The 15550-nt window shown below is 47.9% G+C and overlaps 1 protein-coding gene across 1 annotated transcript in view; it reads right to left on the reverse strand.

Moving 5' to 3' along the window:
* Positions 1–832: 832 nt before the first annotated feature.
* Positions 833–15550, reverse strand: part of USP31 (ubiquitin specific peptidase 31) — a 28577-nt gene continuing 13859 nt past the window's right edge. The window contains exons 7-16 of the mRNA XM_051632262.1: positions 14800–14983; positions 13984–14095; positions 13311–13405; positions 12795–12872; positions 12178–12307; positions 10743–10862; positions 10361–10586; positions 9429–9587; positions 8561–8713; positions 833–7525 (exon numbers count right to left, since the gene is read on the reverse strand). Of these exons, the coding sequence (XP_051488222.1) occupies positions 5982–7525; positions 8561–8713; positions 9429–9587; positions 10361–10586; positions 10743–10862; positions 12178–12307; positions 12795–12872; positions 13311–13405; positions 13984–14095; positions 14800–14983 (2801 nt within the window). The 3' untranslated portion in view covers positions 833–5981. The remainder of the gene's footprint in view (positions 7526–8560; positions 8714–9428; positions 9588–10360; positions 10587–10742; positions 10863–12177; positions 12308–12794; positions 12873–13310; positions 13406–13983; positions 14096–14799; positions 14984–15550) is intronic.

The raw sequence follows: 15550 nt of genomic DNA on the forward strand, positions 1-15550 counted from the left end.
CATTGAAAACAGCAAACATTGAACCAAACCTCAAACAGCAGAGCCACACACTGTATGGGAACAGCAGCCTGGGGACAAAGAGCAGGGTGGAGTGGCCAGCACCAGCCCTGCACGAGGGACGCAGGGACACTCTCACCTGAGCCTTGTACTGCCAGCCAGGGGAGGACAGCCCTGGGACATAGTGCCAACACAGATGGGAAGCCAGGATCAGACCCACAGACAGATGGGAGCCAGGGCAGCCACCTCCATCCAAGCTTTCCACAGGGCTTTAGGGGCAGAACAGGGATACTGAGCCTGGATGCCATGGGATGGCTGGGTAGACAGGGAGACCCCACCTCTGCCTGGCCAAGTGCGAGCCCCTGCACCCTGAAGAGGAGCCAGATCACGGGGCTCACAGACCAAACTCACCGGCACAGAGAAGCTCCATCTAGGTCCTGCAGCCCGCTCCCCAGCACACAGGTCTGTGCCCAGAAACAGGCCTCTGGGTTTTTGTCTCCCAAGAGGAGCAGTGAGGAGCCCTGCTCAGGATGCAGAGGGAAGCTCCTGGGCTGTTGCCCTCCTGCCCTGCCTGCACAGCAGAGCCAGCACTGAAGCCCCCATGGTCACCTGAGCACACACGGACCCTCCTGCAGGGGCAGGAGTCCCACACAGGCAGCACAGCACATCAGCACAGCAGCTCCAACCCTGCTGGGCTCCCAGGGCTGGTACAAACCCAAGACAAGAGAAAGGGGTCCACGAGCAAGCCCAGGGGGGCCCAGGGCAGCAGGCAGTGGATGTGCAGCTGCTGCCACCATGTCCAGTGAGGATGTGGAAAAATGCTCGCTCAGGCAGGTTGCCTAGTAATAAATTTATTGTATTTTATTACATATTCCCCTTTTTGCACTTATTTCCAATTCCTCATATTCAAACTCTTCTTTCTGAAAGAAAATGATTTTTAACATAAAAATATAAATTCTGCATATTAAAAGTGCATACACCTTGAATAATAAAACATACAAATAAATAATAAAAGGCATTGACACAGTCTCATGCACTTGTCCTCAAATAATTTAAAATTTATGGTACAATGTTCAATCCCAAGTAAAGACAGCCTGCTTTCCAGATTACTGTACAGTTCAAAAACATTAAAATACAGAAGAGAATATCAAAGGTGTGGGCAAGCCCCACATCCCAATATCAGTGTACAGTGATGTGACATGCAGTTTTTAGAACTGTAGATACTCCAGTGTAAAATCTGACATTGTGTCCAGAAGAGAAACTGCATTTGCAACAGGACTTAAAATTCAATTTTAACCAATGGTGAGGCACAGTTGGTGAGCAGATCTGTACAAATTACTACTTGGAAGGCCACAAGAAAATACTCTAGCCACTTGTAGCCTGTATTCCCTTGTGTCACCCTACCCAAGGCAATGTAGCACCTAAAAATGGTTTCTTATTGCACTGCACAAATGCCATACAAACCTAACAGTAACTTCCTTGCAATGTGTTTGTGCTGCAGGGCCTAGAGTGAAACGAATTTGTGTTTACACTTAGCTTTAATCTGTGTCTTTTAAAACACTATTTGCAGATAAATTGAGTGCTATGGCATTTAAAAAAATATAAGATTCCCTAAACCTTTAGACCTAGTATAGATATCGTACAAGTCTTCAGGTACTTTAATTTTACAAAATAAAGCTCCTAATAGTAAATGCTTTACGGTGCTTTTATTAAGAAAACCTTGTAGTACTTTCATCTCACCACAGATTAAAACTAAATTTCAGTTCCCTCCACAGGTAACATCAGATGCTGCCAAATTATTTTGGGCTAGTAGGCAAATGGCAAAGATACAAAAAAAGGTAACAGTAAAATTATTTGGAATGTCATTTCCAAACCTTCTCAGTGACAGCTGAGTAACCTGCCACTCCTTGCCAGCCTCGCAGGCAGCCTCCCAGCCCCAGGGCAGCCCCAGCTGCCCGCTCTGCCCAGCACAGCCCATGGGCTGCAGCCCCAGCTGCCCCAGCCACCCTGCGGCTCCAGCACCAGCAGCATCTGGGTTCTGGAGCGCCAAGGGGGAGCAGACCCACCCCCAGGGCAGCTGGGGCCCAGGAGGCAGAGCCTGTGACCAGTACAGGCAGCACACCCACACTGGGAGCTGCTCCCTCAGCACAGCAACTCGACAAAACCTCTTATTTTTTTGAGTGCTCATATGGCTACAGGTGACTGCCTCTTCTGACAACACAGAACGTGTCATTTAAGTTACATGGGAAAGGGCAGGCTACACAGAACACTGATCAGGTTTTCCCTGGTTAAAAAAAAAAAAAAAGGAAAAATAAAGAAAAAAAACAATACAACACAGAAAACCAGATTTTTTCATTTCAACATTTCAGATCCCTTTGACATTATGCTACACTCCAGCCTTGTCAGTATATGCAGAATTCTGCAAAGGAAAGAATCAAAGATGTGCAAACAAAGCAGGAACCCAGGGACATGCTCCCGTGTGCTGACACGCAGCTGCACCAAGAACAGAGGCACAGACTCAGCAGAGCTCCCAAGTCTGCCTCGTGGCTTCTGATACTGAAAGCTCGGTCTATGGTTTGTGTTAGATGCTTGCATAGTTAGTAAGTGCATGCATTTGGTACAGCAAGAGAAGTGCCATGCAGAACTGCTTTATTACTGCTTTATTACTGAGAAAAAAAAATGGTTGGTCATGCTCAAGTTTCAGCTTTGGAAAGCAAACAACCCTGCAGCTAGACAGATGAGGGCACAGTGGAATAAATGTACTGTAATTAAGCTGCTAACTTTCTATCCTAAGCTTTTTTTTTTTTATTTAGCCATATTTGATAAGTTTGAAAGGGTTAACAATTTATACACCCAAAGTGAGACACTTAGAAGTTACAGAGAACTGCAGGCACCGAATTGTCTATCAAATGTGATTAATACAAATAAAAGGTGCCTCTTCAATACACGTCATTGAAAATGTGCTTATAATTTGTATACTACTAAACACTATCCAAAAGATGCAGCCCAAAAAGGATAAAAATAATATCTTTAGGTGACTCCAGCAGGAATCTAGCACTGGAATGAAGGTGCTGCTTCTTCCTGTGTCCAGAGAGCTGACCCCAGGAACAGGAGCAAGTGTCAGACTAGAGACGTAGTGTGAAAGGCGAGTTACAGAGGCTGATGCAGGGAGCTCAGCCAAGACATGGGACACACACTGCACAGCCCCCCCAGGGCTCAGAGCCCACCTCCCCCAGGGCTGGCACGGCTGTGAGGATGGGGATGGTGCTGGGCCTGAGCATTCCAAGGCATTTTCCAGCCATGAGGCTGCCTTGTGCCCCTCCAGACCATGGGCTCCGGGGTCCTGCAGCCACCACCATCCCCTGCGGGCCCAGGCAGCAGCCGCTCTCATTCATGGGACCACCAGACCCCAAGTGCCACCAAATGCAAACATAGTGAACTGGCATTCAGCTAAAACACCACTTTGGACATGGCTTCAAATTTCCTTCAGTCCAGGCTTGCAATAGAGGAACAAAACTAGCTCAAAAACCATACACTGTCTTCCAGTTTAAACTCCCTCAGTGAACGATGGCATGAAAAGAAAACGTCATTTGATAAAAATAACCTTCCACAAATGTCCCATGGTAAAACACACAGAAAACTAGGTTGGCTATTAAAAGATACCAAGGCAAGTTAGCGCTAGCTACCAGAATTACATTCTTGCTAGAAGAGTTGTTACAAGAGAAGAGCCAACACAGTGCAAGACCTTAATACAGATAAAACCTTAAACAAATACTTCAACATCAACATTTCAGGGAGTAATTTAAGTACTACAATGTGAAGCAAGTCTTATCTGCTCTGCTGGATATAACAAAAAATAATCCATCAATAATCCCAGTCATACATTTAAGAAGCAAGTAATGCAATCTTTGCTTCATGTTGCTGCAATAAATGAGATTGAAACAACACCCAGGAGAAGAAACACATCAAGAAGATGATCATGTTCAGGTTAAAAAACATAGTCCAGGGCACAGAGTCCAGCATATTGTAAAAACATGCAGGCTACTGGCATTGCTTCTGGGTTACATGAAGGTCATGTAAGGTCAGTACTGCAGCACGAGGGGACAGAGTAAGGGCCACACTGCAGCGGGGTCCCTGTCACCGCTGAGCACAGCTCCGTGCTCCCTGCTCAGCTCCGCACACGCTGCCTGCCCCCTGGGGCAGCTGCCCCCACACCCCTCCCAAGCTCGCTGCAGACGTGTGCTGACCCGAGCAGAAACGTGACCATGGAGCAGCAGTGTGCCCAGCAGAGCTGGGGACAAGGCTTCTTGCAGGGTCATCAGCACATCAGTTCAAGGGAGGAGGGGAACAGCCTAGCTCAGAGCAACTACTTGTTTGAGGGCTGTTTGTTACAGTGACAGAAAAGATGTACAATTACATCTGTACACATGCTACGCCTTGAGAAGTTTTGCCAAACGCGACTGTCTGACAGGCCGTGACCTCTCTCCAAAGACAAGCATGCCCAGCACACTGCCCAGCTGCTGCATGTCCTGAGCTACACGCCAGATTGCTGCTGGACCTCAGGAATATGCAGCACATTCATAAAACCTCATGAAATTAAAAATAATGCTACACCACATGTATATAAAAGGACTTCAGGAATCCACATTTTTAAGAGAAATCTTAAAGAACTTGAGGAATCTCCCCTTAAGAAGGGCATGTAAACAAAGACATCAGTAGATGTAGTGTTTTAACCCTGATAGAGACTGTCAGACACACCGGGGATCGCTGCGCTGAGGGACGCGTGGCAGCCGGGGGCAGCAGGCAAGGGGGGAAGGCAGCAGTGCCTTGGAGAGAGGGAAAAACTGCCTGGTGGTATTTTGGTAGAGCCCCTCCAACCTGCTCCAAGAGGCTTGTTCAAAGCATGCTCAGAGAAGGCAGAGAAGACAAGATGACACTTGGCTCATCTAAACATTGCTCCTATAAATAACAGATGCTGTATTCACACCACTACGAATAAACATCTGAGCACACTAGGAAATGCTTCTTCTAGGGAGTTTGAGCAGGGGTCCTGACAGCAGCACTGCCATCCAGGGACATGATGACAGCTCTCCTAGGACACTGCAACCACCTCCCACCTCGCCTTTCCTCAGGCACAAGCTGACAACCCAACCAGCTGCTGCTTAGTGATTTCTTCTGTTGCGTAGTATAGTGTTTCAGAAGACAGAGCAATTAAAGAGGACAGGGTAGAGGTTGCCTTGGGTATGGACAGAGTAAAACTCTTCATAGACATAGCAACCAAAAAATCAGGTTACATTTTGTAATAAAAAAAAGCTTTCTGCTCTTGGAATGCAAAAGTGAAATCTATCACAGACACACACATGCACAGACACACAGGTACCTTTCTGCCCATCCACTAATGCTAGTCCCTCCTATACTGGCTGAGTATATACCTGAGAAACAACATTAGTGTTGAAATATTGCCCTTTAGAAAGCTTGAAAAATGAAGGGGCGCAGGGAGAAGGGGTTGAGAGAGAGCATAAAGAAGCGGCAGTCTCTCCGGTTTCCTTTGCGTCCTCCACAGCTCAGAACAAGGCCACACACCAGCGTGGACACAGCCTGCTCAGGACAAGACCAAAGAAACATCAGTTCACAGCCCTACAAAGCACACCAGTGTCAGTACAACTGGGGTTTCAGATTTCAAAACTTGAATCTGAGGGAAGTTGTTGCATTTTCAATAGAGACTCCTGTCCAAGTGCTATGGGACAGCTGCGTTTGTGTTCAATGACTCCAGCTGCACTACTTGCATCAGTGCTGGCTGCCTGTGGCTATTTGGTTTGATGGCAGAATCAAAAGGCGCTTGAACAACTTGCAGTTAACTTCTCCTCAAACATACACTAGGCACATGAACAAAAAAAAATAAAAAAATAAAAAAACCCACAAAAACAAGAGCTCAGAATAAATTAGCTTCTCAGCAGAAGAAAAGACACCTGGATTGCAGCATTTCACTGAGGTTCCAGAGAAGGCCGTACAGACACCTGCATGCTGGAAGGTAACTTTTTCAGTGGCTTGTCAGCAGACTGCTTGCCACTGGAGGGAGGAGACTGGACTCCGGGATCTAGCTGGGAAGACTTGGACTTGCGACTGGATAGCAGAGAATGTTTGTTGGGTGTGGCATCTTTTGGGGCAAGTTTTTCTTTTGCAGTCATGTTGGCATTGGTTTGAGAGGCTGGTGGGACAACACCGTTCTCCGATTTGTCTTCCAGCACATTTTTACTGCCTGACTTGGAACTGCCACTCGCTGTCTTTTTTGAGAGCATTGTTGTCTTTCCCAGGTCTGCTGACCTCCGGGTCTCCTTCTGCCTTAGGGCTGATTTAAAGAAAGACAATCCTTTCTCTTCTGACTTGCTGTCCCTCTTCAAACCAGAACGCACACCGACATTTGGAGACCGCAGGTTGGCCATAGAGGAACTCCGCACATGCTTGCTGTCTACTGCCCTGCTGTCACTCCTGGAGTGGCTGACCCGTGGGGAGCTCGTTCTTGAGCTGCTGGTAACACTCGTTTTATCTGACCCCAGACTTATCTTAGAGCCCTCTCTGCTGAGGCTTCGATCTGAAGTCCGGCTCTTCCCACCAGAAGAGCCCTTAGTCAATGAGCCTGATGGGGTTTTCTTGGCAGCTGTGGAGGATGGAGAACCACCTGACCTTTGCTTCTGTTGAGCCGATGGGACAGCCACCTCAAGGGGCTTCGTGCTATGGTCCTTCTTAGTCTGAGTGGCAGCAGGAGACCCATGTCGCCCACTGGCCCTAGAGGAGTCGGTCTTAATTCTAGACCGGGAAACCTTCTGGGAACTCTTCAGTGAAGGAGGAGAAGAGTGAGAGACTCTGGTCTCTTGGTTAGATAAGGCTGTCCTTCCCTTCCTCAAACACCTGTCTGGCTCAGAAACTCCTTTGGAGCTGTGAACCTTCCTAGGGGTGCCATCTGCCTTCTCTGCAGCCAGCCCGGTCCCACTGGGGGCTTTCACCTCCTTGACTGGAGAGCTATCTACAGAATCACTCTGATCAACAAAGGCAATCTGATTGTTGTTATCAAAATGGTCCAAAGCAGGGTGACTCCTGTCAGGCTGCACAGAGCTTCTACCATAGCCATCTGAAAGATCTGAGCTCGATGTCCTTACAACAGACTCTTCCCTGAATGCCCCTTCCATGACAGCCAAGGGAGCTCTGCGAGCCGTCCTGTGCTCTCGCCGACTGCTGTCACAGGGCTCCAAGTAGCTGCTAGAGAGGTTCCTCAGGCTGCCAAAGCAAGAGGTGGAGACTTTATCATCAGCAGCCTCCCCGATCTTCTCCAGGGTGGAAGCAGAGGTATGTATGGGGGAATCTCCAGAGAAGCGGGATGGAGAGTTGGAGCGGAACTGCAGTTTTGCAGAGAGAGACCACGAGGGCCTGACACCATTTTCACTCACTGCCAGTGGGCTGGTGACAGAGGATCGAGATGACAAGCTCTGACGCTGGACGCTCCTCACAAAGGGACGGGTTGAAAATCCTCCTGCAGAGAAAGAACGTGACATCCTCAGTATGAAAGCCAAACAGGGAGCTGGTTTGTCCCACCCATCCACAGATGTTACTTCCCTAAGAGTCAGACAGCCCACCTACACCACACTGTGTGCCTGGCTCTTCATGTCTGCTGCAGGCACAGATTCAGGCGTAAAAAGCTGAATAAGGAATTCAACAACTGTTATTTGCTAGTGGTCACCCAGAAGTAACTCTATGAATCTTGTAACTGAAAACCCAGATTTTCCTCTCATCCCTGAGCAGCAAGAGACCAAACACGTGATGCACCCTGAAACTAGAAACAAGTTCACCAGCTACAATTGTGCTCCCAGAAAAACCTTTTTCTGTATGAAAGAATATCTTCCCATACTATCCTGCAAAAGGCAAAGCAGGATTCCAGCCTCTTTGAAGGAATCAATTCATTTTACTTACAAACACAAAGTTCAACAACAAGCACCTCAGAAATGCTATTACCGTGGTTAGATCTGACAGTTACCACAACACTGCTGCAGGGATATCTCTCTACCTGCTTCAAAATGCTCAGACTGTTCCCCGAAGCTCCACATTTTGTGAAGTTACAAGGCACTAGGTGGAGAAGCCAGGCAAAGACCAGAATTGAACAGTTATTTGCGCAAACAACTGAATCTGTGTATCTTCTCACCACCCTGGGAGCAGTGACCAGCACCTGTGCTAAGCTGTAGTGATATGTCAGCCTCCCTGCAAAGGTGCTGAAGTGAAACCCATAAAAAACAAAAGCACAAAAAGGTCTTGACTGAGAGGTTTCACTGGTGGTATTTCCTTTCTTTGAAAGACTCCTTAGGGTTCCTGCCCTGCTCTTCTCCATCCTTTCACACCAGAGAAAAGCTCACCTGTGTCAGAACCCATCTGTCCCTAACAAGTGCCTGCCTCAGCCACTAGAGCAACTGTCCCTTGGAACTACGTATTTGGCAGCTATTTTAGTCGGGATCTTGTACCAGAAAGGCTCACGGCCCAGCACCCCACACACACACAGGGCAGTGTTGATACACACCATCATCTTCACTCCTTTCCCCAGTCAGCTCTACCGACTCCGAGAGCGAAGCCAGAGACGTGCGGCGCGAGGAGGCTGCAGAGGCCACGCTGGGCTGCTTGCTGCCGGGCAGGCGGCTGACCCAGTGCTCGCAGAGCGAGGAGCTTGTGGAGCCTGCAAGGAACCAGGCACAGACATCAGGCCAGGAATGTGCAGCTGCAGAACACATGAAACCTTGGAAGACCACCGAGAGCCACATCTTGTAGCACACTGGCTTCCACAGACACCCGGAGTCTGGAGCCCACACAGCCACGGCACCCAGACACTGCTGAGAGAACACCTCTGTGCTGGTGAAACAGTTACAGTCGTAAGTGAATGACAGAATTGCACTTATCCCAGTGTGTTGTGAACCAAAAGAATCAGTGCAACAGCACACAGAGAGAGGGCTGTCCTTGAGCTACCACAAAAATGCAGTGCAAACCTTCCTTTCCAAAGGCAGGTCACCAAGGCTGCATCTGGCCCCAGCTCACCCTGGATTCCACCAACACACCAGCTGCTGGCTGGGACCAACAGCACTGCTGGAAGGAAGGAGCTCCTCACATTTTTATGTTGTGGTTTTGACAAGGGCAGCTCTGAGCAGAACTACCCATGAAGGTAGAGGGGGGCTCCCCCATCTCTGCAGACTCTTGGCCACAACTGGCCTTGACAGAAGAGCTGGGAGTTTCCCAGGGCCTCTGATGCACAGGGCAGCAGATGGAGACAAGCCTTGACAAGTCCTGGGACAGAGAGTGGGCGTTTAAGCAGAGCTGGGCAGAAAATTCTTCAAGAGGACAAACAATCTATGAAAGACAAACTATACCCACTCCTTGACCATGCCAGAGGGGTTTACCTGCCACAGAGCTGTTTGCAGACCATGATGGGATTGCTGTGCGTCTCTGGTAGAAGAGAATATAAGCTGTCTGCTTGCAGACTTCATTTTCAGGAAGCTGCTGAACATCACTGTCATCAAAGCAGTACCACTGGCCATCGACTGAGTTTTTGCAATATGCTGAGAGAAAACACATTACTATTAGACTTCTACTACTCTCAGGTTTGCTGTATGGTAAGTTAAACATGACCTTATCTGCTATGATGGACTCAGGAGAATGAAAGGAACAGATTCATACCTGCAGCACATCCTGTTCCAGCCTGACTGATAAGCTGGGGGCCTGAGACCACCAGAACACAACAAACAGCTCACAGTTCAGGATTTTATTTGTTGTACTTTACTGCTCAGCACAGAACAGCATTCACTTTGTGTTCTGTTCCTTGTGGCAGTCTGCCTCCACCAGTGCATCTCCCCCTGACTGAGCCCACCCGGGAGAGCACAGCCCAGACATGTACACCAGAGGGCAAAACCAGACACACATGCTTTCTGCTGTGTGAACTCATACAGCTCCTAAGAACCACCAAGCAACTCTAGGTGTTCTGGGAGCTGCTGGAACGATCAAGGAGGGGTTCATAAACTTGCTGTGCACATAGGCAATGAGCAAATACCTCCTGAATGGCCAGGAGCAGATCTGAAACATGAAAGATTGGTTGTATTACTCTGAAGGAGAAAAAAGAAGCAGGGAGAGGGAAGTCTAGTAGGACATTTGGGGTCAACATTGTTCTAATCCTGAAAGCCATAAAAGCTACTCCTCCAGTAACCATAGCCAGCCCTTTTTAGCTGGATTAGGTCCTTTTGCCAAGAAAGATGAAGCAGTTACAGACTGTCAATAGAAAATACAACCTTTTCCTTTCTGAAAGGGTCTAACATACATAATAATGCAGGATACTTGCCTGTATAGTGTCCCCCTTGCATGGTGCCATGATGATTGCAGACAGCATAGAGGTCATAGATATAGTCCTCAGGATCCCTTCCAAGACCGTAAGGTCGCCTCCAGGGTGACCAGTGAGATGGCAGACTCCAGCTGCTCTGACTGCGTTTAACAACATGAGGAGTCATGTCCAAACCACTCAGAGGGAATTTAACCATGTTTTGAAGTTTCATCCTTCGGTCTCCTTCCTGCATAAACAGAACAACATGAGCTGCAGTGAGGCCACCAAGCCTGGGGAAAACACAAACCCAGGAGAGGAACAGCTGCTTCAGAAGAGAGAGTCAGTCAGGTCAGTCCCTGCTGAGCAGGGGTCCTCCAGCATCACTGGAGGATGACATCCTTACCTGTCTGAACCTTTTGAGATGTATGATGAGAACATCAGGCAGGGTCCAGAGGCTCAGTGTGATGCTGCCCTGCTGCAGCTGCTTGCAGTGTGGGCATCGCCAGGCATCATCTGGGGCAAGCTACAAGGAGGAGGCATGAGTGGGTATTAGTTTCCAAATTCCAAGGCAGCTGTTACTACACCACTGCTCCTCTGCTGCCCCAGGCCCAGTGCAGGCAGTGACCCAGGCACCCCATCTACCTTCAGCACTTATCTAGCTCATTGGAAATGCAGGGTTCCCAAGAATGTTTCTCAAAATATTGACAAGCAAAGAGACACGAGAGCCTCATGCAGGAGGCACTTCCATTGCAAAACAGAACTCAGGTAGTGCTGCTGTGCAGAGAACCCATCTCCACTGTACACACCCCAATCCTTTTGAAGAGGGCAACAAGTAAAAACAAAGGCAAAAAGTAGGCAGGCTTAGCAGCCCGAGTAGAAGTATTCTCACAAGAAAAACAGCAGCAAAGAATCAGAACAGAAAGAAGACTGGTGTAGTTTGAATGTCTTCTCTGACACCTTGCAGCCCTCTGGAAACCCTCTTCCTTCTCATGTCCCAATGGAACAGAGTTAAGAACTGCAGAGATTTTCACTGTCCACTGAGGAGAATTTGTCTTTTAAAAAACACAAACACATGTGCTTCCCTCCACAGCACAGTGCTCAGTGAACTCAGAGGCCAGAGAGCTTTAAGCTGTCAAACAACTTTTCTCTCATCTCTGAAGGAGGTGACAAAAGGGGCTCCAAAATCATTAAAGCCTAATCATGGGTGTGAAGTCCACCTCTAAGACCATTCCTTTTTCCAGCAGATAAGAAACCTCTGGCCAAGAAATGCAGATTGCTTTCATGTTCCAGCCAGATCACATCCATCCCTAGTCTGCCCTATAGCACACCTTCCTGTCACTTCAACCTTGTCACACCAGGAGCTGAGTTGGAGGAGGAGAGCAGCCATGCTCTGGATAACCAAGCTAGGCAGCCACTGTGCAGCTATTTGGGGGCCCCTGAACTCCATGGGGGTGCCTTGATCCCACCCCAGTGCTGCTCAGGCTTGGGAACACAAAACTGCTCCAAGACAGAGCAGCAAATTCCCACAAAGCCACATTGTTCTAACTCTTTATAATGTATGCCAGGATGGCATTGCTATTTCACAGGGAGGAAACACAGAACAGAAGATTAAGTCCTCATACCAACATCTAGAGGACAAAACACCCAAAAGCAGTAGTTCCCACAACTTTCTCCTCACTGCAGAGAAACTCTGTTAGCAGGACTGATAACTGCTCTCTTACAAATTAATTCTCCTGTCTCAACAAATCAGTGTTTGCAGAAAACAGCTACTGTGCTGAGCGCGGGAGTTCAGGCAGCAGCCAGACCTTCCACGTCTTGGCTGCACAGCCTTGTCCTACCTGTTCCTCTTTGGTGTACAGTTGGAAACATTGAGATAAAGTGCAGGTCTGAGGTTGGTGATGAAGCTCTCTCTGCTGGCGGACGCTTTCAGAGTCTGGAATATACTCCTCTTCCATATTAACAAACAAGCTGCATCAGGGAGACAAGACATTTACCAGCACAGCCACCTGCACCCCAGGCTGCTGAGAAGCTGCTCTGAAGGTACAAACAGCAGCTCTCTCCTGGAGCTGTCTCACTGCATGTGAGAGTTGCCTGGCAGGAGATCCTACCAGGGCAACACAACTGAACACAGGGGTAGACAGCTCCAGTGGGCACCTGCTCCAGTTTATCTCAGACAGAAAAGGCTACTCACTGCCCACAAACTTTCTCACAAGACCATGATCTGTGGGGGAAGGAGCCACAGGCAAGATCCCTGATCCATAATGCAAAACCCCAACCACAGAGGAAAGGACTCCAAGTTGGAGCAAGCCCAGTGCATCCAGGCCCAGTCTGTCCCTGCCACAGGGTGAAGTTTGAGGGGTGTCCTGTTTGCTGAAGGAGGCACAATTCACACAGGCAAGCCACAGGCATCGCTCTCCAGGTGAACACGCTTTAAGGCTTTCTACTTCATACTTACTAATCTTTTGTTTCTTTGTCCCACTCTACCACTAATTTCACATGAGCTGTTCCCCCCTGTCCACATGACTTCAATGCCCTGGAGAGAGGAAAAGACAGAAGTTAGAACACCCTTCGATCTGGAGCCTATGTTATCTTTTACATGCAAATAACTTCACTAGCCCTTCCTCCTTCCTCCACTCTCACACAGCTCACATCTGCAAAGGAGCAGAAGGAATTCATACAGCAAAGAACATGGCAAAGCTGTCACACTGCACTGCCCGAAGTACATTAGTTCTGTAAGTAGATGCAGGCTTATTCACAGAACAGGCATCTACAAACATTTCTAAAGAATATCAGTTGCTAGAAAAAAATAAAATGGAGGAGTAATACTTTCATTCTCTTCTCTGTTTCCAAGGAGAGACTCCAGCTGATGTGACACACATGCACACCAGGACTGTCACTTTCTGCATGGCCGCACACTGAGTTCCCAGCCAACAAAACCTCTCTCCCCTCCTGGGAACAAGGACCAACTCACCTTTCCACTGTGGGATGGCAGAGGGGTCGCTCCTCCTGAGGTAGCAAGTACGTTATGCCCACAACACTGACCACGCGCAAGCTGAACGGGCAAACCTGCAAAGACAGTGGAAGCCATCTCAGTGACTCAAACCCAACCCACCCATGTGCAAACCTGCTCTCAGCACCTGCTGACACGTAATTTATCCTAGAACACGTGTTTTACATGAAAAAGCAAATATACAAGGTCTCAACAGCAACTGAGGCTTTGTACCAAACAGCTCCTCTAGGGTGACCAGAGAAGACACCCCTCTTTCCCCTCTGCTCTCAGAGTGGGTTCTCATCAGAAACATGAAGTCACTGAGCAAGCTTTTCTTTTAGGCAAACACAACTAACCAGTGGATTTCCAGTGCAGACAGCAGCACTAATCTCTCACATACCTTTTGGAGACCAGGAAGGAAATGAAGCACATGATTTCTTCACCTGATCACTCTAACCTTACTTGTACTTTTCACAAATAGACAAAAGGATCAAAGAGGTGGAATGCCAGTCTTTGACATGATGGCACACAGAAATATTGGGAAAACAACAGTTCAGCATGTGCAGCATGTTTACCACTCCAAGTAACCAGCTTCCCTGCTAATGCATGTCACACAGAGCTGGAAGTCTCAAAACAGACAAACCACTTGCCTCACCTGCATGCAGGCTGCAGGCCGCAGGAAATACTGCATCTTCTCCAGAATTTCCTTCTGCAGAATATCCCAAGCAATTGTTTTTTCCAAATGCAACACAAAGGGCAAGCCAAACCTACAGGAAGGAGGTATGAAAGCAATTAAAAGATTATTCTGTGCAGCAATCAGATTCCCAGACTCTGAGAGTGCCACTCTCCTCCTCACTCGGCACCTACAGAGCTCAGCATGCTTTGGATGGAACTCCCCCAAAACCAGGTATTTAAAAACTTGTCTCCAGAGAAGTGCTTAGCTTGGCATGTGGAGGGGCTTTGTTGAGGCGCTGCAGCCCCACTCTGTGCTCCAGCAGCTCAGTTCAGGCCCTGCAGCCATCACCTGGCTGGGACAGCTGCTGGTGGAACCACTGCCAGGGCTGAGAGTGCTCCCAGCTCCCACTCAGACAAACACCTTTGCCATGGCTGGTTCTCGCTTCCCCCCAACACCTGCTTCCACTCCAATCAAAAGTCTCCACATACCACAGGATCTGGTCAGATGTGCTTGTGGCCCTCTGAAACCAGAGAGCTCCATAGAGAGCCAGTATGTCCTTCCAACCCACCCGTAATCACCACTTCCCAGTAACACTGGTCTATTTGAAGTTAACCAAAATCAGGAGTAGTTTGCTGCATTAATGTTTTTTTCAATCAACATGTTCTTTAGCACCTAACACAAGCTAGGAATGCAAGTTGTGGCTCCTCCACCTTCTGTTTCCACTACATAGTCAGTAAAACCCAGATCAATCAAGGAAGCAGAGAGAACAGTAACTGCCTGTGAAGTTGCCATTACCTCTTGCTCTGCTGTCCAGTACACGCCCTGTTACACACCAGCAGGACAATCTTGTCATTCACTGCTGGTTTAGTAGAGGCCTGTTCCAGTTTTCCAGATTTCAATGTTCCTTGAGAGTAAGATATTGTTCGGGAGTGCTCAGTGCCACATTTCAAGTTATTCAGGTTATTGTTCACATGTATTCCTGAAAGATTAGGAGAAAGGAAATATTTTGGTTTGCCATTTGCCTTTAGTGCCTTGATGCCCCCCCTCCAGTAACCCTCCTTTAGCTGTGGAGGAGCAGGAGTATGGAACCAATACCATTTTTATTACGTGTATGAAGGCTCTGAAGAACAATTACCTTTCACAGTGACTATTTATTTACAGGAATAAATTCCATGCAAGTGCTCACCTAACTGATTTTTCACAGTAATTTGTACATGTATTCATAGCTTCGTCTGCCCGCAAGAAAAGCTAAGGTGACAGAAACATGACTTGTTACTTACAATAACAAAATTTGCCTTTGATTACACTCTCTCTACTCAGTATACAATTATTCCTTTTCACAGAGAGGGAGAGGCAGAGAAGCTGAGGTTTTTGAGCTTTGAAAGAGAAAGTGTTTGTTCATTCCAGAGACTGTTTATTCATCATTGGCAATCTGATTTTAAATAACACAATTTCAGTGGCTTCATCTGGTCCCTAGCAGGTCTTTAAATTAAGCCTGACAACAGATTTCACATTAAGCCAGCCTGGCCTGCAGAATCAGCCCCAG

The sequence above is a fragment of the Apus apus genome, chromosome 14 (genome assembly GCF_020740795.1).
Source record: "Apus apus isolate bApuApu2 chromosome 14, bApuApu2.pri.cur, whole genome shotgun sequence".
In the NCBI taxonomy this organism is placed as follows: domain Eukaryota; kingdom Metazoa; phylum Chordata; class Aves; order Apodiformes; family Apodidae; genus Apus; species Apus apus.